Raw genomic sequence first — 22,086 nt, forward strand, 5'->3', positions numbered from 1 at the left:
GCACAGCGGGGAGGGTGTTTGGACTTGCACGTGGCCAACCTAGGTTCAATCCCCAGCATCCCATAGGGTCCCCTGAGCACCGCCAGGAGTGATTCCTGAGTGCAGAGCCAGGAGTCAGCCCTGAGCATCGCTGGGTGGGACCCAAAAAGCAAAAAAAAATTAAATAAATAAGAAAAGCTGGACATAGCTCAGTGATCGTGTCCTTGGGATGAGCTGGGAGGGGCCAGACCCAAGGGGCAGTGATGCAGCAAAACAGGCTCATCTGTTGCCCAGGTGACAGCACTGGTCCCCAACGCCCCCAAAGGTCACTGGTTCTCTTCCCGGAAGCTTTTCGTCGCTTTCTGTTGTTGTTGTTGTTGTTGTTGAACTCTTCGGTTGAAACCCCAATGAGGGGTCAGAGCAATAGCACAGCGGGGAGGGCGTTTGCCTGGCTTGTAGCCGACTGGGGTTCGATCCCCGGCATCCCATCCTGAGCACCGCTAGGAGTAGTCATTCCTGCGCGCAGAGCCAGGAGTCAGCCCTGAGCATCGCCGGGTAGGACCCAACAAGCAGAAAAATAAATAAACTAAATATTTATTAATTTTATTAATGTTTATTTTATTAATATAATAAAGTATTGATTTTTATTTATGAAATAATTTTTGTTTATTTTTATTTATAAAAATAATAGAAATAAATAAATAAAAATAAATAAAAAATAGAAAAAATAAATAAAAAATAAATAAACTTCCTGCAGAGACCCGCCTCTGCCCCATCACTGCACCTGGCCCGGAAGTCCCAAACTCTGGCCAGAGATAGGACAGCGAGCAAGGTGCTTCCTTGCACGCAGCTGACCCTGGTTCAATCCCCAGCGTCCAGAGGGTCCCCAAAGCTCACCAGGAGTGACCCTTGAACACCACTGGTAGCGGCTCAAAAAAAACAAAAATAAATTAGACAGTCTGTCATCGGGGCTGCTAACTGGAATTTCCAAGTGGCGTCCTTACACAGTGCGAAGTCTCTCCAAGCCCCTTCAAGGACACTGACTAATTAAATAGCTGATTGGCTCAGTGAGACATGGAAATTAATCCAGTGAGCATGGGAAAAAATGCTCGTCGTGCCCCCTCCCCGCCTCCGCTATTATCATATTTATAACCCCAAGCAGGGCCCAGGCTGAGGGAATACTTGCGGCCAGCAAGGCGTAAAGGCATCGAGTGGCTTTGGCCTCCCCCAAACCCCATCATCCTCTTGGTTTTTTTTGCTTTTGGGGTCCCACCCGGCGATGCTCAGGGCTGACTCCCGGCTCTGCACTCAGGGATCACTCCTGGTGGTGCCCGGGGGACCCTATGGGATGCCGGGGATCGAACCCGGGTTGACTGCGTGCAAGCCCTACCCGCTGGACTATGGCTCGGGCCCCAATCCCCCTGGTCCTCTTAACCCCTTCCTCCCCGTTTGATCAGCCTGTACCCCCTGACTCTCCGTGACTGATTACCCCTGATCACTCTTTCTGGTGGGAATTCCATTTTGGGGAGCAGCTTTAAGAAGTATGTTCTGGGGCCGGAGCGATAACACAGCGGGTAGGGCGTTTGCCTTGCACGCGGCCGACCTGGGTTCGATCCCCGGCATCCCATATGGTCCCCCAAGCACTGCCAGGGGCAATTCCTGAGTGCAAAGCCAGGAGTAGCCCCTGAGCATCGCTGGGTGTGACCCAAAAAGCAAAAAAAAAAAAAAAGTATGTTCTGGGGGCCACAAGTGTAAATTCAGGTTGAGTTTCAATATGGTGCAAGGTCACAATGTAATTTTTTATTCGTTCCCTGATTCTGAAGGGCTGTTAAATCTCCAGGTACCAGAAGAGGGGTCAGTCATTTCCATCAGATGATGGGAGAAGTTATTACGGGAGCCTTGGAAATACATTTGAGGGCAGTCACACAGCCGGCAAAGTCTCGCTAAATCTGTAAGCTAAATTAAGCACAGTGGAGAGTGGCTGTTCTATTCCTTATTCTTTGGGCAGGAGGGGGCTTAAAAAAAAAATCGGGGGCGGGGGGGGGGGCGCTGGAGTGATAACACAGCGAGGAGGGCGTTTTCCTTGCACAGGCCAACCCAGGTTTGATTCCCAGCATCCCATAGGGTCCCCTGAGCACCGCCAGGAGTCATTCCTGAGCACCACCAGGTGTGGCCTAAAATGGAAAAAAAAATAATAGCACAGTGGGGAGAGCGTTTGCCTTGCACGTGTCCAACCCAGGTTCGATCTCTGGCATCCCATAGAGTCCCCCGAGCATCTCCAGGAGTCATTCCTGAGTGCAGAGCTGGGAGTCAGCCCTGAGCATCGCCGGGTGGGACCCAAAATGAAAAAAAACCCAAAAAACTCCAAATAAAAACTCTGTAATTCCAACAACAATAATAATAATTTTAAAAAATGGCGTTGTTTACCCTGGGGGACCTCATGCCAACTTACAAGTTCCTGCTCTCCGAGGTTTCAGAGCAGGGACTGAACATGAGTTTCCATGTTGAAGGGGCATTTGCTGTTTCCATAGATACCACGACCCTAACACTGCGAGCACGTGGCCTGTCCAGGACGGGGTGAAGCCACCGCGGTGGGCGAGCTCTGGATGCGACCGCAGAGAGGAACCCCCCACCCCGGGGCCCCTGGGGACCAGCTCCCCACCCCTGCCCCGCCCTGAGCGGGTGGGGGGGGACCGGCCGGTGGCCCTGCGTCTGTCACTCCCCGTCTCTCTCCCCAGGGGAGTTCATCAAGGCCCTGTACGAGTCGGACGAGAACTGCGAGGTGGACCCGAGCCGGTGCTCCTCCAGCGAGCTGCTGGACCACCAGAGCAACCTGAAGATGTGCTGCGAACTGGCCTTCTGCAAGATCATCAACTCCTACTGGTGAGCGCCCGGAAGGCCCGCCTCCCCCTCCCCCGCCCACCTCCACCCTGCCCCTGGCCCGGAAGTCCCGTCTCCACCTCCCCCTGGCCCAGAAGGCTCGCCCCCATCCCACACACCTGTCTCCACCCTGCCCCTGTCCTGGAAGTCCCGCCCCCACCTCACACACCTATCTCCACCCTCCCCCTGGCCCAGAAGTCACTCACACACACACAGACACACACACACACACACACACACACACACACACATTCACACACACACGCACACACACCCATCCCCCCGTCTTCCTGCAAAGACCCACCTCTGCCACACCACTGCACCTGGCACTTGTCCCTCCCCGCAGTGGTGAGGTGCCCTGGAACTGCGCCAGTGGCCTTCTGGAACGTGGACGGTGCTCACACACTGGTGTCTGGTCACTTCTCCCGGGGCCAGCAGGGGTTGTGACAGGGAGGCTTGGCACAGGCTCTTTGGAGGGTTGATTTGGGGCCACATTGAGTGGTGCCAGGGGTCTCGGCCCACGGCTGTGCGGGGGTCATTCCCGGTGGGGCTCAGAGGAGGGCACAGCGCTGGGGTCGAAGCAGGCCCCTGTGTGCCACGCCCACGCCCAGCCCAGCCTGCGGCTCTCTCCACCCCTGGGACTGTGTTGGTGAGATGTGGGGGGTGGCCAGAACTCTGGACCCCCCCGCTGAGCCACTTGATCCTCCCTCTCTGCATTAGAGGAACAGATGGGATGGAGAGATGGCCCAGCAGGAAGGGCGTTTGCTCTGCGCCTGGTAGACCCGGGTTCCATCCCCGGCATCCCGTAGGTTCCCCCGAGCACCGCCAGGAGTGATTCCTGAGTGCAGAGCCAGGAGTCAGCCCTGAGCATCTCTGGGTGTGCCCCAAAAAGCAAAAGGAAACAGGGGGACCAGAATGATCGTACAAAGAGTAGAGCAGAATCTGCCTGGCACGCGGCCGACCCAGGTTCGATCCCTGGCATCCCGTAGGGTCCCCCGAGCACCACCAGGAGTGATTTCTGAGCATTGCCTGATGTGACCCAAAAATCAAAAGGAAATAGGGGGGGCTGGAGTGATAGGGCGTGGCTAGAGTTTTTGCCTTGCACGCAGCCGACCCGGGTTCAATTCCCAGCATCCCATGGAGGTCCCCACACCCAATCCCATGCTAGGAGTGATTCCTGAGCACAGAGCCAGGAGTCAACCCTGAGCATCACCGGGTGAGGTTTTGAAGCCAGACCCAGATGCTCAGTCCCTCCGCCGGGCTCCCCCGCGCCCCGGAGCACAGGTGTCGGGCCGGGGTGGGGCGCCCCTGACTCTCACCCCGCACCCCCCGCCGCTTCCGTGTCTGCCCAGCGTCTTCCCGCGGGAGCTGAAGGAGGTGTTCGCCTCATGGAAGCAGCAGTGCGTGGCCCGCGGCAAGCAGGACCTGAGCGAGCGGCTCATCAGCGCGTCCCTGTTCCTGCGGTTCCTGTGTCCGGCCATCATGTCGCCCAGCCTCTTCAGCCTCATGCAGGAGTACCCCGACGACCGCACCTCGCGCACGCTCACGCTCATCGCCAAGGTCATCCAGAACCTGGCCAACTTCGCCAAGTACGTGTCCCGCTGCCACCACCGTGCCCTTCCCAGGGTCGGGAGTCTGCAGATGGGCCCTCTCGTGCCCCAGGTGTCATAGAGAATAAACAAAACTCAGGGGGCTGGAGCGATAGAACGGCGGGAGGGCGTTTGCCTTGCATGCAGCCGTCCCGGGTTTGATTCCCAGCATCCCATAGGGTCCCCTGAGCACTGCCAGAAGTGATTCCCGAGTGCAGAGCCAGGAGTCAGCCCTGAGCATAATTGGGTGTGGCCCAAAAGCAAAATAACTCCAACCTGCTGGGGCTGAAGCAATAACATAGCGGGGAGGGCGTTTGCCTTGCACACAGCCAACCCGGGTTCGATTTCTCCGTCCCTCTCGGAGAGCCCGGCAAGCTATCGAGAGGATCCTGCCCGCACGGCAGAGCCTGGCAAGCTCCCCGTGGCGTATTGGAGATGCCAAAAACAGTCACAACAAGTCTCACCATGGAGACGTTACTGGTGCATGCTCAAGCAAATCGATGAACAGTGGGACGACAGTGAGACAGTGCTACCTCACATGCCTCTTTTTCCGCATTGGCCGATGCATAAATACACATTCATCTATAGTAGAGCAAGTCCTGGTTAAAGTCATTTCTGCTTTGTTTTTCTTATTTGTTTTTTGGGCCACACCCGGCGATGCTCAGGGCTGACTCCTGGCTCTGCACTCAGGGATCACTCCTGGCTGTGCTCGGGGGACCCTGTGGGATGCCGGGGATTGAACCAGGCTCTGCCGCGTGCCAGGCAAATGCCCTTCCCCATGGTCTTCCATCCTCAGTTTTGGAACAAATTTTGTGGGCTTTAAGATAGCCCCTGAAGATGGCTAAAATCTAGAAAGGCAAAGAAGAGCAGAAGTAATAAATAGCAAAAGAAAGGTAGAGGAGAGAAAGAATGGACGCCAGTTGGGACACCAGGAATTTTGAGGTAGTCGAGGTTTACTGTGTTCAAGATTTACAAATTCACAGCACATTTGATGGGTTAAGGAAGGCTCCACCGTGAAAGACCAGGAACCAGAGTTTCCATTCGACCTGATAGTGTCAGGAGAAGCTATTCAGAGTTCCTGAGTTTTCTTTTTTTCTTCTGGAGCCACACCTGGCAGCAGTCAGAGTTTACTCCTGGCTCTGTGCTCAGGAATCGTATCTATTTTTTGCTTTTTGGTCACACCCTGCGATGCACAGGGGTTCCTCCTGGCTCTGCACTCAGGAATCACTCCTGGAGGTGCTTGGGGGACCCAATGGGATGCTGGGAATCGAACCTGGGTCGGCCACGTGCAAGGCCAACGCCCTCCCCGCTGTGCTATCGCTCCGGCCCCTTGTTTGGGCTCCGGCCCCAACTTAATTCGGTATGATCCAACTGAAGCCAAGTTCTTTCTCACACAGTTCTCTCTCCATCGCCCTCTGCAAAGTCGACTTCTGCGTCATCACTTCCTCCGGGGACGTCTGTTCTCATTTTCTCTCTCCCTGTCCCGCAGATTTGGGAACAAGGAAGAGTACATGGCATTCATGAACGACTTCCTGGAGCACGAGTGGGGCGGCATGAAGCGCTTCCTCCTGGAGATCTCGAACCCCGACACCATCACCAACACGCCCGGCTTCGACGGCTACGTGGACCTGGGCCGGGAGCTCTCCGTCCTGCATTCCTTACTCTGGGAAGTGGTGTCCCAGCTGGATAAGGTAACGTGGACCGGGCCCCCAGCCTCACCTGCCCGCCAGGCCCGAGCTGCCCCAGGCGTCTCCAGGGAGCCCGGCTCTGTGTGACAGATGTGAAAGCAGCCTCTGTCCCGGCAGCAGACACGGGCGTCACTGCCGATAAATGAATGTGCCCAGCAGACCAGGAAGTCCTAAACGGCCGGGCAATTAGGAGCATTTTTAGGGAATGACCTAAACGAATGGCATTTCGGTCTAAGTAAAGTCTTTGAGACTTGCCTGGAAGTGCTCACCCAATATTGGTGCGTGCAGCCTTATTCAGGAAGGAGATCAAATCTCAGAGGACAATATTCAAACAGAAGCATAGAATCACGAAAATACCAAGAGCATTCATCAGCTTGCCCCCGTGGGTTGTTTATTTTGGGGGGGGCACACACCCCTGGTGGGCTTAGAGAGCCGTATGGGGTGCAGGGCATCAAGCGCCCTCCCCATTGTACTGTATCTCCACAATATGATTTTTTTGCTACGCAGTTTGCCAGATGGTTTTATGGAACCAAGCGCTTCCTGTTACGTGGGATCTGAAAATCCTGATGTTTAGTTTCTCTGCAGTTGTGACTTCATGCAGTTCCTATTGTAGGCTTCATGCAGTTCATGCAGTTCCTGTTTTTTTTGTGTGTGTGTGCCTTTTTTTTTTCCCTTTTTGGGTCATACGCGGCGATGCTCAGGGGTTCCTCCTGGCTCTGCACTTAGGAATTAACCCTGGCAGTGCTCAGGGGACCCTATGGGATGCTGGGAATCAAGCCCGGGTCTTGCAAGGCAAACGCCCTGCCCGCTGTGCTATCACTCCAGCCCCATGCAGTTCCTGTTGTAGGCAGTCCTTTTCTACGAGCTAAGAATGCTACAAATTATATTAATAATAATAATATTAATGATAATATCCATTAATTGGTGGGAGCCATACCAATCGTTTCCTTCCTTCTGAAGTTATGTGAAGAGAACATTTTGTCATAGGCCTAGTCTAACAAATGTTGACAGGTGTTACCAGGGCATTAGCTAGTAATGGTTTTGTTGGCGCCGGGTACGTTATAAATGAGCAGTAGTGTGTTAGAATCTCTTCGGGAGATGTTTTTCCTGTCATAATCATTGGTTTTGTTTTCCTTCATTTGCTCACTGTCCTTAAATAGACTGTTCCAGGGGCTGGAGCAATAGCACAGCGGGGAGGGCGTTTGCCTTGCACACGGCCAACCCAGGTTCCATTCCCAGCATCCCATAGGCTCCCCTAAGCACCGCCAGGAGTAATTCCTGAGTGCAAAGCCAGGAGTAACCCCTGAGCTTTGCCAGCTATCACTGTATCACTGTCATCCCGTTGCTCATTGATTTGCTCGAGTGGGCACCAGTCACGTCTCCATGGTGAGACTTGTTGTGACTGATTTTGGCATATCGAATACGCCACGGGGAGCTTGCCAGGCTCTGCTGTGCGGGTGAGATACTCTCAGTAGCTTGCCGGGCTCTCCAAGAGGGACAGAAGAATTGAACACGGGTTGGCCTCATAGAAGGTAAAGGCCCTACCCGCTGTTAGGGCGTTTGCCTTGCATGCAACGGACCCAGGTTTGATTCCCAGCATCCCATATGGTACCCTGAGCACCGCCTGGAGTAATTCCTAAGCAGAGCCAGGAGTAACCCCTGTGCATTGCCGGGTGTGACCCAAAAAGCCAGGAAAAAAAAAAGTGAGCTTTGCTGGTTGTGACCCAAAAAAGAAAGAAAAAGAAAAAGACCATTCCAGGGGTGCTTGAGGCCAGGGAATAAACCGTTTTAAGTCAGACCATCTCCAGCGTGCGTATCAGCTGGTGCCAGAATATTCCATCTTTTCCCAGCACCAGGGACGATCTCTTTGCTTCTAGAACACTCTAGAACACTTCTCCAGTGTTCTAGAACAGTTGCAGAAACGCCAGCATGGTTTGAGGGGCTTCCCTCCGTGGCGGCCGGCTCAGGTGCCTGTCCCCTTGAGTGGGGGGAACATGAGGAGATTAAGGATCACCCCACCCCCCACCCCGACCCCCGAAGAAGGAACAACAGCTGAAGGAACAACGACTGGGATCAAACAGCCAGTTCTGGGAAGCGGGGTGCTGCCGGGTGGGTGGGCCGGGCCGGGCCGGTGACTCAGGGGGAAGGTCCCTGTCCCTGCACGGCCGTTTGCTGGCTGGGGCACCCTCTGTCCTTCTCGATCTCCGTGCGAGAGGCAGGGGACCCCAAGTCTCACAGGCTGGCCCCGGTTCTTGCTGTCCAGAGAGTAGATGCGGCCCTAATGTCGGCCACACGGCTCCTGCATGCGGCCCCTCCTGGCACCCCCCCGCATGCGCTTCTGTCTCCCACCATCTCCTTCCTCCTCCGGGAGTGCCGTCCCAGGGACTGAGGGGCCGTGCGGGGGGGGCGCGCCCCCCCGCCCCCCGAGAGAGTTGGCTTTGCATGCCGTGCCCTTTTGATTTGCGTCACCCTAACGTCTGTTTCCTTTCTTCTTCCACGCCCGCCGTGCCCACCCCGTCTCGTCTCCTCCATCCATCTCGACGCTGCCGTGGCTGTGCTCGTCATAACACTGCACCCCCCACCCGCGACCATCTGCCCTCCCGTCCAACCTGCACCCCTCCGCCCGCCCGCCACCACCCACCCATCCACCCACCACTCCCCCGCCGGATCCGCGTCTAATCCAATTAGGGTGAAAATTCCTTCCTACAGGCGACCGTGGCCAAGCTGGGGCCCCTCCCCCGGGTCCTGGCCGACATCACCAAGTCGCTGACGAACCCGACGCCCATCCAGCAGCAGCTGCAATGCTTCACGGAGCACAGTTCCAGCCCCAACGTCAGCGGCAGCGTCTCCTCTGGGCTGCAGAAGATCTTCGAGGACCCCTCGGACAGGTACCCAGGGCCCCGCCGGAGACGGGCACGCGGTGAACGAACGGTCAAGTTGAGTCCTGGAGCGAGGGGAGGGGGGGCGGCACCTGCCTCCCTCCCTCGAGAGGGATTCCTGGGCCCAGAGCCAGGAGTTAGCGAACCCTGAGCATCGCCGGGGAGGACCCCCAAAAGCAAAACGAAATCAATAAGGTGACAAAGTCCGGTTCTGCTGGATGGAACCGTCCCATCTCTGTTGTCTCAGACATAGGATATCGATTTCCGATAGATCGATCAGAGGCCTTCAGGTGACAGATGTGCCCCGTGGACCGAGTTCCGCTTTGCCAGCCCAGAGGGCTCAGGGGGGTTGGCGTTCCTCCGTCTGGAGCGTCCCGGGGTGGCGTGAACAGAACAGAGCTTGTCCTTCCGGCCAGGGAGATGGTTCCAGGCTTGTGCCTGATCCAAGTGGTTACTGTGGGGGTTTTGGTTTTGTTTTGCTTTTTGCTTTTTGGGTCCCACCCAGAGAGAGATGCTCAGGGCTGACTCCTGGCTCTGCACTCAGGAATCACTTCACCGGTGCTCGGGGGACCCTAGGGGATGCTGGCGATCGAACCCGGGTCGGCCGCGTGCCAGGCAGACGCCCTCCCGGCTGTGATATCGCTCTGACCCCCCAAGTGGTTATTGGGGGGGGTTGTTTTTTTTGTTTTGTTTGCTTTTTGGGCCACACCCAGCGATGCTCAGGGGCTACTCCTGGCTCTGAGGTACCCTAGGGGATACTGGGAATCGAACCCGGGTTGGCTGCGTGCCAGGCAGACGCCCTCCCCGCTGTGCTATCGCTCCAGCCCCTGTGGGGTTTGTGTTATTGTTGTTTTTCCCCTTTTCTGTCTTTTTTAAAATTTTATTATTATTATTATTATTATTTGGGGGGGGTCACACGTGGCGACGCACAGGGGTCACTCCTGGCTCATGTAGTCAGGAATCACTCCTGGCGGTGCTCAGCGGACCATATGGGATGCTGGGATTCGAACCCGGTTCGGTTGCGTGCAAGGCAAGCGCCCTACACGCTGCGCTATCACTCCAGCCCCCCCCCCCCCCCACTCCTTTTCTGTCTTTTGAGCAGAAAAACGTGCTCGGGGCTGAATCCTGACGGTGCTCAGTAGCAAGTGCTTCCAGCCATCCCCTCGCTCTGCCCCCCCTGACCCCGCTGGGTGGCATCTCCTGGATATCGCTGGGTGTGTCCTGGGCGCCTGTGGCACGTCAGGTCACAGGGCCACCCCCCCTCTGTCCTCCGCAGCGACCGGCCGCGGCTGAAGTCGCCGGGCCAGGACCCCGGGGACGGCTACTTCCGCGGGAAGACGCTGCTCCTGGTGCAGCAGGCCTCGTCGCAGAGCATGAGCTACTCGGACCCGGACGAGAAGGAGGCCGGGCTGCCCAACGGCCGCAGCGTGTCGCTCATGGACCTGCAGGACGCGCCGGCCGAGGTGCCCGCGCTGCTGCCCGAGGCCCCGCTGCGCCTGGCGGGCAGCCAGCTGTCGGTGGCGCAGGTGGCAGGGTTGCGGCCGCTCCGGGAGGCGCAGAGCGCGCCGCAGAGCGCCCCGCAGGCGCGGCGGCCGCTGTACCCGGCGCTGCAGCCGCTGTCCTTCCAGAACCCCGTGTACCAGCTCAGCAACCCCGCGCCGGGCCCTGGCCCGGCCTCGGCGGGCTCCAGCCTGGAGAACCTGAGCTCTGCCAGCTCGCGGAGCCACAGCAACAGCGACGACCTGCGCCTCAGCGGCCCCAGCTCCAGCAGCCTGGAGGAGCGCGCCGCGCCCCCCGCGCTGCCCCGCCAGAACAGCGCCAGGCCCGGCCCCGGCCGCGCCCCCGGCGCCCGCGCCAAGGCGCCCGCGCCCTCCCTGCCGCACAGCGCCTCGCTGCGCAGCACCGGCGCCGCCTCCTCGGCTGCCTCCGCCGCGCTGGCTGCCGAGCCCGCCCCAAACGGGAGCCGCGCGCGCCCGCCCTCCTCCTCGTCCCGGGAGAGCCCCGTGCCCAAGGTGCGCGCCATCCAGCGGCAGCAGACGCAGCCCGTGGGGGTGAGTGCCCTGCCCGGCCTGCCCCCCAGCCCCTCCGGAGGCCCAAAGACCGCCCCCTCGGGATGGCCAGGGGCCCCACGAGTGGCTCATGTGAGCAGGGAGGAGAGAGACGGTCACCTTCTCCCTGCCCGCCGCTGCCACCCAGGACCCGGGGTTACCGGGTTCTCGTCTCGCCTCGCAGAAAGGAATTTCACGAGTAGATGGGCAGGGAAGTGACACAGATTTTCTTTTTTTTTTCTGGCTTTTTGGGTCACACCCAGTGATGCTCAGGGGTTTCTCCTGACTCTTCACTCAGGAATCACTCCTAGCGGTGCTCAGGGGACCCTATGGGATGCTGGGAGTCAAACCTGGGTCATCCACGTGCAAGGCAAATGCCCTACCCACTGCACTATCGCTCCAGCCCCTTGAGGGTCTATTTTTTTTTCTTTTTGGGTCCCAACCGGCAATGCTCAGGCATTACTCCTGGCTCTGCACTCAGGAAACACTCCTGGCGGTGCTCAGGGGACCCTGTGGGATGCTGGGAATCGAACCTGGGTCGGCCGCGTGCAAGGCAAACACCCTCCCCACTGTGCTATTGCTCCAGCCCCAGTAAAGCAGATTTTATTTGGAGGTTTTGCAGGTGCAGAGGGAGAGAGAAAGAGAGAGAGAGAGAGAGAGAGAAGAGAGAGAGAGAGAGAGAGAGAGAGAGAGAGAGAGAGAGAGAGAGAGAGTGTAACGCGCTCAAGAGAGAACCCAGGCTTCTCCGAGGGCGGAGAAACCCCAACACACCCCCCAGCATCAGACAGGAAAGCGTGAACGTCCCCATCTCAAGAGGGGAGATGCGGGCGACATGCGTGCTTGGGTACCACGTGTGCTTGGCCACGTGGACACAGCAGCACCCGGGCTGGGGCAGCATCTGTGCCCTTCCTTGGTCCCAGGCGGCCTTTGTAGAGCATCTGTTCAGGATATCTTGGTCTGGATTGTTCTGGAGTCTTCCCTTGGCTGAGTCACTGAAGTTAATCAGATTAAGGGAGAGGTTCTGAGGGTATTGGAGGAATTTCCTTCACGGGGAGGGAGGGGTCCAATCTCCAATCTCCGTTGCCGGCCCTGCTGAGGGGCTTCTCAGGCCTGAGTTCCTGTTTCCTGCAAGGGTCAGCCTTTGCACCTTCAGAGCTGTGACTGCCCAGGAAACTGAACTGGGGAGGGGCCTTCCCTGCCCGCCTGCTGACATCCCCGGGGACTGAGCGTGCAGGGCTAGAGCCTGTCCCGGAGAGAGGACAGGAACCCAGCTGGGCCCTCCTGGGCTTTTATTTTATTTTATTTTTATTTTTATTTTTTTATTTTTTTTTTTTTGCGTTTTTGGGTCCCACCCGGCGATGCTCAGGGCTGACTCCCAGCTCTGCACTCAGGAATTACTCCTGGCGGTGCTCGGGGGACCCTAGGGGATGCCGGGGATCGAACCGGGGTCAGCCGTGTGCAAGGCCAACGCCCTCCCCGCTGTGCTATGGCTCCAGCCCCCTCCCCCATTGCTTTCCGGTGCCTTCTCCCGGAAGTGGCTAGGGAGTGAGCGGGAGACGGGGCAGATGAAGCCCCCCACAGCCGCTATCCGTGTCCCCACACATGACCAGGCCCCCGCCTGCCGCCCCCCGTCAGAAGACACGTCCAGGCATCTCGTCTGTCTGTCCCACATGTCCCACTAGCCCTGCCTTCCCCTCTGAGGCGGTGATGTCTCGGTGGGCACCCCGGGTGGCGGCCAGGGCCGCACGGCTTGGGATCGGGCTGGGGGCCACACTAGCTGGCTGTTGCCCCGAGGGTCAGGCCCTTCCCTGGGCCACATCCACGCCCCCTGGGGAGAGACAGTCCCTTCAGCAGTGAAGGAACGAGAACCCGGCACTTCCCTGCAGCCTTTGGAGGCACTACCACGTGCTCTGGTGTTTGTAACGAAGAACCCAGATACATGCGTGTTACAGCGTGTTACAGCGTGTGTGAGAGCTCGCCTCGGAGCCGCTTAAAGGCGCCTGGGGCAGGAGAATCCTCGGGCACCTGCTCTGGGGGTCTCAGGGATCCTGAGGGCATTTGCCCCTCGAAGGAGCCCCCTGCCCTCCCCCCCGCCCCGCCTCTCCTCACAGTTACATGTTCACGTATGTTCAGCTGTGAGCCACGGGGCACACACAGGCATCTGGGGTTAAATCAGGAGCCGGAGCAATAGCACAGCGGGGAGGGCGTTGGCCTTGCATGCAGCTGACCCGGGTTCGATCCCCGACATCCCATAGGGTCCCCCGAGCACCGCCAGGAGTGATTCCTGAGCCAGGAGAAACCCCTGAGCGTCGCTGGGTGGGACCCCAAAAGCCAAAAATAAACCAATGAATAAATCAGGGGCCAAAAGGATGGTCTGGCAGGGAAGACGCTTGCCTCGCATGTGGCCGACCCCCAGCACCCCACAGGGACCCCTGAGCCCTGCCAGGAACGTCCCTGCCTGAGCACAGAGCCGGGGGAAGCCGTGAGCACAGCTGGAGATGTGACCCTCAGAACAAAACATAAATGAGTTTAAGAGAGAGGACTCGGGGCCAGAGCGATAGCACAGCGGGGAGGGCATTGGCCTGGCACACGGCCGACCTGGGTTCGATCCCCGGCATCCCATAGGGTCCCCTGAGCACCGCCAGGAGTGATTCCTGAGTGCAGAGCCAGGAGGAACCCTTGAGCATCGCCAGGTGGGATGCAAAAGCAAAAAAAAAAAAAAAGATTCCTCACTGTGTGATTTGCGGGCGGGGGGGGGGGGGGGGGCTCCCAAACTGACTTCCTGGGAAGCTTCATCTGTTCTCTCTGACTCCGGTTATTTTACTCCCCTCGCCTTTATCTTCCGTTTCTTGCTTCCTTCATTCCCCCGTTCCCAGAAGCCCTGGAAGTCTGCAAGCTCAGCACCTTTTTTTTTATTTCTTTTTTAAGGCAGATTCCTTTACATATTTTAATTGCGAACTGTGTTGGGGGAAATTATCTCCTCCCTGAAACTCCCGGGCGTCTCTGTACTTGGATTGTCGCTTGGGCGGCCAGAATTGTCACTCGCTTTGTCCCATGAAGATTCCATCTGTGTCTTCACACAAAGGATTGTTGTTGTTGCCCTGAGTCTAACTGGAGGAGGAAGAGGAGGGGGGGCGATGGGAATTAAGGGAAACAGTTCACAGACATGGGATTTGGGGGGTGGGGGTGCAGATTTTAACATTTGACCTCTTTCAGCCTCTTTTTTGCTTTTTTCGAGTTTTTTGTTTTTTTTTTTTTGAGTGAGGGGGTGGCGGCACCCAGGATCCTCAGGGCTGACTCCTGGCTATGCATTGAAGAATTCCTCCTGGCAGTGCTTGGGGGACCCTATGGGATGCCGGGGATTGAACCTGGGTCGGCTGCATGCAAGGAAGATGCCCTCCCTGCTGTCCTGTCGCTCCAGCCCCTGAAACTCTTGTCTCCCTTTTGTTCTCTTGTTGCCTCCTTTAAGATGGCATTAGTTGGGGGCTGGAGCGATAGCACAGTGGGGAGGGCATTGGCCTTGCACGTGGCTGACCCCGGTTTGATTCCCAGCATCCCATAGGGTCCCCTGAGCACCGCCAGGAGTAATTCCTGAGTGCAGAGCCAGGAGTGACTCCTGTGCATCGCCAGGTGTGACCCAAAAAGCAAAAAATAATAATAATAATAATAATAAAGCATTAGTTGGGGGCTGGAGCGATAGCACAGCGGGGAGGGCCTTTGCCTTGCAAGTGGCCGACCCCGATTCGATTCCCAGCTTCCCATGTGGTCCCCTGAGCACCGCCAGGAGTAATTCCTGTGCATCGCCGGGTGTGACCCAAAAAGAAAAAAAAAAAAAAAAGAGGCCGATGTCTCCCTTAAGCCCTGTCTCAGAACAGTGCTCCTGAAGCAGCATTCTGACCTCTCACAGGTCGACCTAGCCCATAAAAGCCAACACCCTTTCTCGTTACTTCTAAGCCAGCTACTAAATACTCCCGCGTGTTTCTGTGCACTGCCTCTACACGCCAGCAGGGGGCGAGCGTGTCCACACACTTGGCGTAAGGGCCTGCTCAGGCGGGTTGGTGGGGCAGGAGAGGTGTTCCAGCGGCGGGGGGCGCTTCCCTGGCACCCTTCTGATGTGGACACGTTCCCGCCACCCCAGACGGGCCCCTGAGACCCGCCGGGGGTGACCCCTGAGTGCAGAGCCTGAGCACTGCCGGGTGGGACCCGAAGAGCCAAAACCAAATAAAGTAGGGGTGAAGCCAGACGCAGGGGAGGGGCAGAGTGGGGTTGGAGGGGGTCAGGACCCTCGCTCCAGCCCTCTGTAACCCGAGTGCAGCTGAGCCGGAGGGTGGGGGGAGGGGAGGCGCCTGGGGACGCTCCAGCCTGCGTTTCTGCCCCAGGTGCAGTCGCCCGTGGACTCGGCCACCATGTCCCCCGTGGAGAGGACAGCGGCCTGGGTCCTCAACAACGGGCAGTACGAGGAGGACACGGAGGACGCGGAGCAGGTGCAGGATGAGGCCAAGCACGCTGAGAAGGTACCTTGCGTGCCCCTCTTGTCTGTCTGTCTGTCTGTCTGTCTGTCTGCCTGTCTGTCTGTCTGTCTGTCCGAGGTGCCCCTCCGGGACAGGGTGATGTGGTAGGAACGGCCGTCAGGCTGGGCGGGCACTCGCTCCCATGCCACAATTTGAAGAGCGTCGCCCGTTTCTTTCCCTTTTCTTTTTTTTTTTTTTTTTTTTGCTTTTTGGATCCCACCCGGCGATGCTCAGGGCTGACTCCTGGCTCTGCACTCAGGAATCACTCCTGGCGGTGCTCGGGGGACCCTATGGGATGCTGGGGGTCGAACCCGAGTCGGTCATGTGCCAGGCAAACGCCCTCCCTGCTGTGCTATCGCTCCAGCCCCATCCCTTTGTATTTTAATTTTTTTTTTATCTTCTTTCTTTTTTCTTAGGTTTTGTTTTGTTTGGGGGCCAACCCAGCAGGGCTTATGGGCTGCTCCTAGATCTGTGCTCTGCAATCAATCTTGGTGGTATTGGGAAGCCAAGAGGTGTCAGGGATCAAACCTGGAACTCTTTGTTTGGCTTTTTGTCGCTTGGGCGGCCAGAATTGTCTTTTTGGGTCCCACCCGGCGATGCTCAGGGCTGACTCCCGGCTCTGCACTCAGGAATTACTCCTGGCGGTGCTCAGGGGACCCTATGGGATGCCGGGGATCGAACCCGGGTTGGCCGCGTGCCAGGCCCATGCCTTCCAGTCCCCTTTGCCTTCGTGTTTCTCCTTCTGGTTAGCGGTTACTCCCTGCCAAGTCCAGACTCACTGTGGCCTCGTGGTCACGAGGACCCTGGGGATGATTCTGTCCTCTCGCCCAGCAGTGCTCAGGGGTCACTTCTGGTGGAGCTCAGGGACCAAATGGGGTACCAGGGTTAGACCCTGGGCTGGCCATGTGCAGGGCAAGTGCCCTCACCGCTGGACACTCTGACCCCAGGCCCTTGGTTCTGAGTTCGTTTGGGGTCTCTGCCCATCCCGAGAAGCCCTTGACTGTGCAATGTCCTGGCGATTCCCACATTGTTTGGTCCCATGGTGGAAGAGACAGAGAAGATCTAAACTCTCACCTGCCTCCCTGGAGACCCCACCCACCCCCAGCCTTCCTTCCTGCCCGTGCCCGCCCCCCACTGATTTACTCTTATTTTTTTTGCAATTTTTTAATATTTTATTTTCATAGAGTAGTTCACAATGGGCTGGAGCGATAGCACAGCGGGGAGGGCGTTTGCCTTGCACGCAGCCAACCCGGGTTTGATTCCTCCGTCCCTCTCGGAGAGCCCGGCAAGCTATCAAGAGTATCCCGCCCGCACGGCAGAGCCTGGCAAGCTCCCCGTGATGTATTCAATATGCCAAAAACAGTAACAAGTCTCACCATGGAGACGTGACTGGTGCCCGCTCGAGCCAATCAATGAACAGTGGGACAACAGTGCAACAGTGCTACAGTTTACAATAGTTCATTGCAGATAACATTCAGACACCAAAGACACCACCAAGCACAATAAGAGGGAAATATGTGAAGGTTGTTGTATTTCATTCTGGGACTATTTACGGCTGAATATAAGAGAATACAAGCAAGTATGTTAAAACCAAACAAATGTGTGCTACTCTTGGTACATAAGTGGGCTAGAGTATAAGAGTATAAGTTCCAAGAGGCTGGAGTGATAGCACAGCAGGGATGGCGTTTGCCTTGCACGCAGCCGGCCTGGGTTCGATTCCCAGCATCCCATAGGGTCCCCCAAGCACCGCCAGGAGTGATTCCTGAGTGCAGAGCCAGGAGTAACCACTCAGCGTTATTGGGTGTGACCCAAAAAGCTGAAAGAAAAAAAAAAAGAGCATAAGTTCCAGGAAGTTCTGCTTCGCTCTCTTCCGGGAGCTTTAGTTTACAGTATGTGGGTGTAGCTGCCAAGCTACTGGAAAACTGGGGGTCTGGGGGGAGGAAGCCCAGTCCCAATCTGAGCAGGGTTGGAGATCTCAGCCCCGGGTCCCGCACACCTGGGTTCCTCTGCCAACTCCCTCTTGGGTGAGGCTCGTCCAAGCGTGCGGAGAGCAGCTTTGAGCATGGCGGTGGCTGGGTTCTGGAGCTTTCCGGCTGCCGGGGCTCTGCTCGGGGTGGGGAGGGAAACTCAACCCGCACCCCTCCCTCCAAGGTGCCCCGGTGAAGACAGCCTGGCTTAGGGTGAGCCCCCCCCACCCACGGGTACGCTCCTGCTGTTGCTCAGAGCTGAGCTTACTGGGCTGTGTCCAGCAAGCCCCCTGCGAGCCCCTCTGGGACCCTCCGCTCTTGCTTCCTTTCTGCTCAGGGCACTCGTCCCCCAGACCCGCGTGGGGAGAGACCCTGCCCGGCAGAGACCAGGCGCTCAGGGGTGACCCTGGGGTGACCAGCTGTGCGGGGGGCGGGGGCGTGAGGGCGGGGGCGGGGAGAACAACGCTCGCAGGCGCTGCTCACCAGGCTGCCCGGCCCTCCTGCCCGCTCTCCAGTACGAGCAGGAGATCGCCAAGCTGAAGGAGCGGCTGCGCGTGTCGAGCCGGCGGCTGGAGGAGTACGAGCGGCGGCTGCTGGTGCAGGAGCAGCAGATGCAGAAGCTCCTGCTGGAGTACCGGGCGCGGCTGGAGGGCAGCGAGGAGCGGCTGCGGCGGCAGCAGGAGGAGAAGGACAGCCAGATGAAGGGCATCATCAGCAGGTGGGCGCCGGGACCCCCGCCCGCCCGCCCCCGCGTCCCCCGCCACCCCCCCCCCGCCCGCGCCTCACCCGGCTCGCAGAGTCCCGAGACACAAAGGAGAGTTTCCCGGGGGACAGCGGGACGGTGGGGGGGGCAGAGACAGGCCCCTTCTCCCTCCCCCCCACCTCACCCCCTCCCCGCAGCCCTGGCCACAGCGGCGGCTTCTCACACCCTACCCCCGGGGGCCCCGGGCAGCGAGCAAGGGGTCAGCCTGGTGCTGGCCTCAGACTTCAGCACTGTGCCTTTCACTCGGCGAGAAAAGGCCACGCGGGCGACTCGGGTTCGATCCCCGGCATCCCCCAGGGTCCCCCTGAGCACTGCCAGGAGGGATCCCTGAGTGCAGAGCCAGGAGGAACCCCTGTGCATCGCCGGGTGAGACCCAAAAAAGCAAAACAGAAAAGAAAAGAAGGGGCTGGAGCGAGAACACAGCGGGGAGGGCTGGCCTGGCATGTGGCCGACCCGGGTTCGATCCCCGGCATCCCATAGGGTCCCCTGAGCACCGCCAGGAGTGATTCCTGAGTGCAGAGCCAGGAGTCAGCCCTGAGCATCGCCGGGTGGGACCCAAAAATAGCAAAAAAAAAAAAGAAAGAAAAGACAAAGGTCACAGAGCAGGGGTCCCCAAGGCTGTGAGCAGCTCCACATCTCTTGGGTGGGCCGGACTGAGTGGAGGGCGGAGGAAGGGGCGCCCCCAGGCTGCCCCAGGGCAGTGTGGGGCAGTGTGGCCCAGTGGTTAGACCCCTGCTCTCACGCACCCTCAGGCAGCAGTGGGTGTTTCCAGGGGTTGACTGGGAGGGGTGAGTTGTGCCGAGGGCGGGCAGGAGGGAGGCTGGGGGTGCAGGGAAGAAGCGTGGGGGGCGGGGTGGGGGCGGGGCTGCCCCCTGAGCCCCGCCCGCCCCCCCGCCCCGCAGGCTGATGGCAGTGGAGGAGGAGCTGAAGAAGGACCACGCGGAGATGCAGGCCGTCATCGACGCGAAGCAGAAGATCATCGACGCGCAGGTGAGGGGCCGGGCAGGGGCGCGCGGGGACCCGCCTCCCGGGACCCAAAGGTTTACGCTGGGACCTGCTTTCCCCCCCACCCCCTCGCCGCCCCACCCCATCAGGACCGTCCCCTCGGCCAGAGATGGGGCCCCGGGCCCAGCTCTGAGCCTGCCGCAGGGCGGGGGGGAGGGGAGAGGGGCGCCAGTCCCCTGCGCACGCCCGCTTGACCCCTCCTCCTGTCGCGGTCCTGTCGGTCCGTCCACGGTGCCCTCCTGTCGGTCCAGACTCCAAGCTCTTAAGGGGGGTGCAGAAGTCGGGTTCGGCTAATGAGACATGCTGGTGGGGGGCGGGGGTGGGGGGGCGGGGACAGGACGGGGTCCCGGTTCCTCTGTTCCGTCAGTGGTTTGGCCGAGAGCAAGCTGGGGCGATGTGGCCACTGGGCGGGTCCCCTCCCCACCCTCCCCTCCTGGGCCGCCCAGCCCGCAGGCACCCCCCTGCGCGCCAGGCCTGCCCTGAGCTGTGGGTGCAGCAGGTGTGACAGCGCCCACCACACACACACACACACACACACACACACACACACACACACACACACACACACACACACACACACACACACACACACACACACACACACACACACACCGCCTGGCCCTTGCCGGGCTCAGGGGCTGGAGCTAGGCAGGGGGGCAGCTGCTTGGAGCCCTGCTGCCCCTTGGCCCCTCCCAGCCGTGGGGGGGGGGCGACGTCAGCGGGGCCACAGCGTCTGATTCTCAGACCCCCTGAGCGTCGGGGCCAAGGGTCATGGTCCTTTCAGATAGAACCTGTGACCCAGGACAGGGGCGGCCAGGAACAGGGCAGGGGTCTTGCCACTCTCCTGGGCGCTTGGAGGCTGTATCTGGGCGAAGGCAGCTTAGAAAGACGGGGTGGGGGGGGGCCGTAGCGAGAGCACAGCGGGGAGGGCGTCAGCCTGGCACGAGGCCGAACCGGGTTTGATTCCCAGCATCCCGTAGGGTCCCCCGAGCACCGCCAGGAGTGATTCCTGAGTGCAGAGCCGGGAGTCAGCCCTGAGCACCGCCGGGTGGGACCCAAAAGAAAAAGAAAAAAAGGGGGGGCCCCAGCAGCTCGATCAAGGGTCGTGGGGGTCGTGATGGACATGGGGGCAGCCCCAGAGGATGGATCTCCTGGGCAGCGTTGAACCCCGTGCTGACCGGTTAGTTCCGGGAAGGTCCATCTCCAGCTGCCCCGACTGGCCATCCCTGAGGGGCGGCCAGCAGCCAGTGACCAGATGCCCGCCCCGCCCTGCCCGGACACTGCCCCGGACTCAAGTCCAGCCCTCCCGAGAGGGTCACCGCGGGGGATCGTAAACACCCAAGTCACATCTGGGCACATCTGGGGAGGGGCCCCTCCCACCCGCGTCAGCGTCTCCGCCAGGAATGGCCATCTCTCTGTGATTTTTTTGTTTGTTTGGGTTTTGTTTCTTTTTCTTGCTTTTTGGGTCCCACCCAGTGATGCTCAGGGCTGACTCCTGGCTCTGCACTCAGGAATGACTCCTGGCGGTGCTCAGGGGACCCAGTGGGATGCCGGGGATCAAACCCGGGTCCGCTGCATGCAAGGCAAACGCCCTCCCCGCTGTGCTCTCGCTCCGCCCCCAAGGAACAGGCATTTCTGAGCCCTGCAGGCCTCACTGTACACTCCGCCCCCCCGTGGGCTGTCACCCCAGCCTGGACCTTGTGGCATGGCCGCGTCAGCCTCCCTACACATGCCCCCTCCCCCCGTGTTCCTCAGAGAGATCGAGAAGGAGCCTTGCTCCCTGCCGAGTGGCATCTCCGCTTGTTAAATTCCAGGTCCTAACTGGAGATGAGCTTGTCCCGGCAGGCAAGTAGACCCCCGTCCGTCTAGCTGAGCCACCTGCTGCCCGCCCGCCCCATCCAGCTCCTGCCCTGCGCATGCAGGTGCCAGCCCGGTGCAGCTCAGGGGGCCCCTGGCCTCTCTGACACTGACCCCCACTTCCCCGAGTCCCCCTCGGGCCCGACTTTTCTCTCCCTTGGGTTTGAGGGGAGGTGACATAGTTTCTCCACGGCGAGGCCGGGGGCTTCACTCTGCGCCTTACCCTGGTGCCCCCATGCCAGCCCAGACTCCTGGTGGGCAGTAAATGAAGACCCCGCCCCCCTCGGCTTTTATTTTTGACCTTTTTTTGGGGGGAAGTGGCTTTTTAGCTTTTTGGGTCCCACCCGGCAATGCTCAGGGCTGACTCCCGGCTCTGCACTCAGGAATCACTCCTGGTGGTGCTCGGGGGACCCTATGGGATGCCGGGAATCGAACCCGGGTCGGCCGCGTGCCAGGCAAACGCCCTCCCCGCTGTGCTGTCGCTCTGGCCCCAGCCCCCGTTTCTAAATCCCCGTGTGGCCGGAAGCACCCAAAAGGGACAGGTTGGGGAGGGGGGACCTCACAGCCCGCTCTGAGAGGCGGGAGAGAGCAGAGCGGAGCCTGAGAGCGAGCAGGCAGGCGGGCGGGCCGCAGGGGAGACCTGTGTTTGTGTGTATGTGTGTGTGTGCGTGTGTGTGTGTGCGTGTGTGTGTGTGTGTGTGTGTGTGTAGGGGTGTGAGGGCCTCTGTGTGTGTGTGTGTGTGTGTGTGTAGGGGTGTGGGGGCCTGTGTGTGTGTAGGAGTGTGGAGACGCGCGTTTGCCTGTGTGTGTGTGTAGGGGTGTGGAGACGCGCGTTTGCCTGTGTGTGTGTAGGGGTGTGGGGGCCTGTGTGTGTAGGGGTGTGGGGGTCTGTGTATGTAGGGGTCTGGGGGCCTGTGTGT

At 59.2% G+C, this 22,086-nt stretch overlaps 1 protein-coding gene across 4 annotated transcripts in view; it reads left to right on the forward strand.

Moving 5' to 3' along the window:
* The window catches only part of RASAL2 (RAS protein activator like 2), a 247,788-nt gene that overhangs the window by 225,192 nt on the left and 510 nt on the right, over nucleotides 1–22,086 (forward strand). For all 4 annotated transcript variants that reach the window (XM_055121458.1, XM_055121461.1, XM_055121459.1 and 1 more), the window contains 8 exons: nucleotides 2,718–2,862; nucleotides 4,212–4,448; nucleotides 5,938–6,139; nucleotides 8,846–9,024; nucleotides 10,292–11,066; nucleotides 15,443–15,577; nucleotides 18,057–18,259; nucleotides 19,207–19,294. In XM_055121458.1, coding sequence (XP_054977433.1) covers nucleotides 2,718–2,862; nucleotides 4,212–4,448; nucleotides 5,938–6,139; nucleotides 8,846–9,024; nucleotides 10,292–11,066; nucleotides 15,443–15,577; nucleotides 18,057–18,259; nucleotides 19,207–19,294 — 1,964 coding nt within the window. The remainder of the gene's footprint in view (nucleotides 1–2,717; nucleotides 2,863–4,211; nucleotides 4,449–5,937; nucleotides 6,140–8,845; nucleotides 9,025–10,291; nucleotides 11,067–15,442; nucleotides 15,578–18,056; nucleotides 18,260–19,206; nucleotides 19,295–22,086) is intronic.

The sequence above is a fragment of the Sorex araneus genome, chromosome X (genome assembly GCF_027595985.1).
Source record: "Sorex araneus isolate mSorAra2 chromosome X, mSorAra2.pri, whole genome shotgun sequence".
Taxonomy (NCBI): domain Eukaryota; kingdom Metazoa; phylum Chordata; class Mammalia; order Eulipotyphla; family Soricidae; genus Sorex; species Sorex araneus.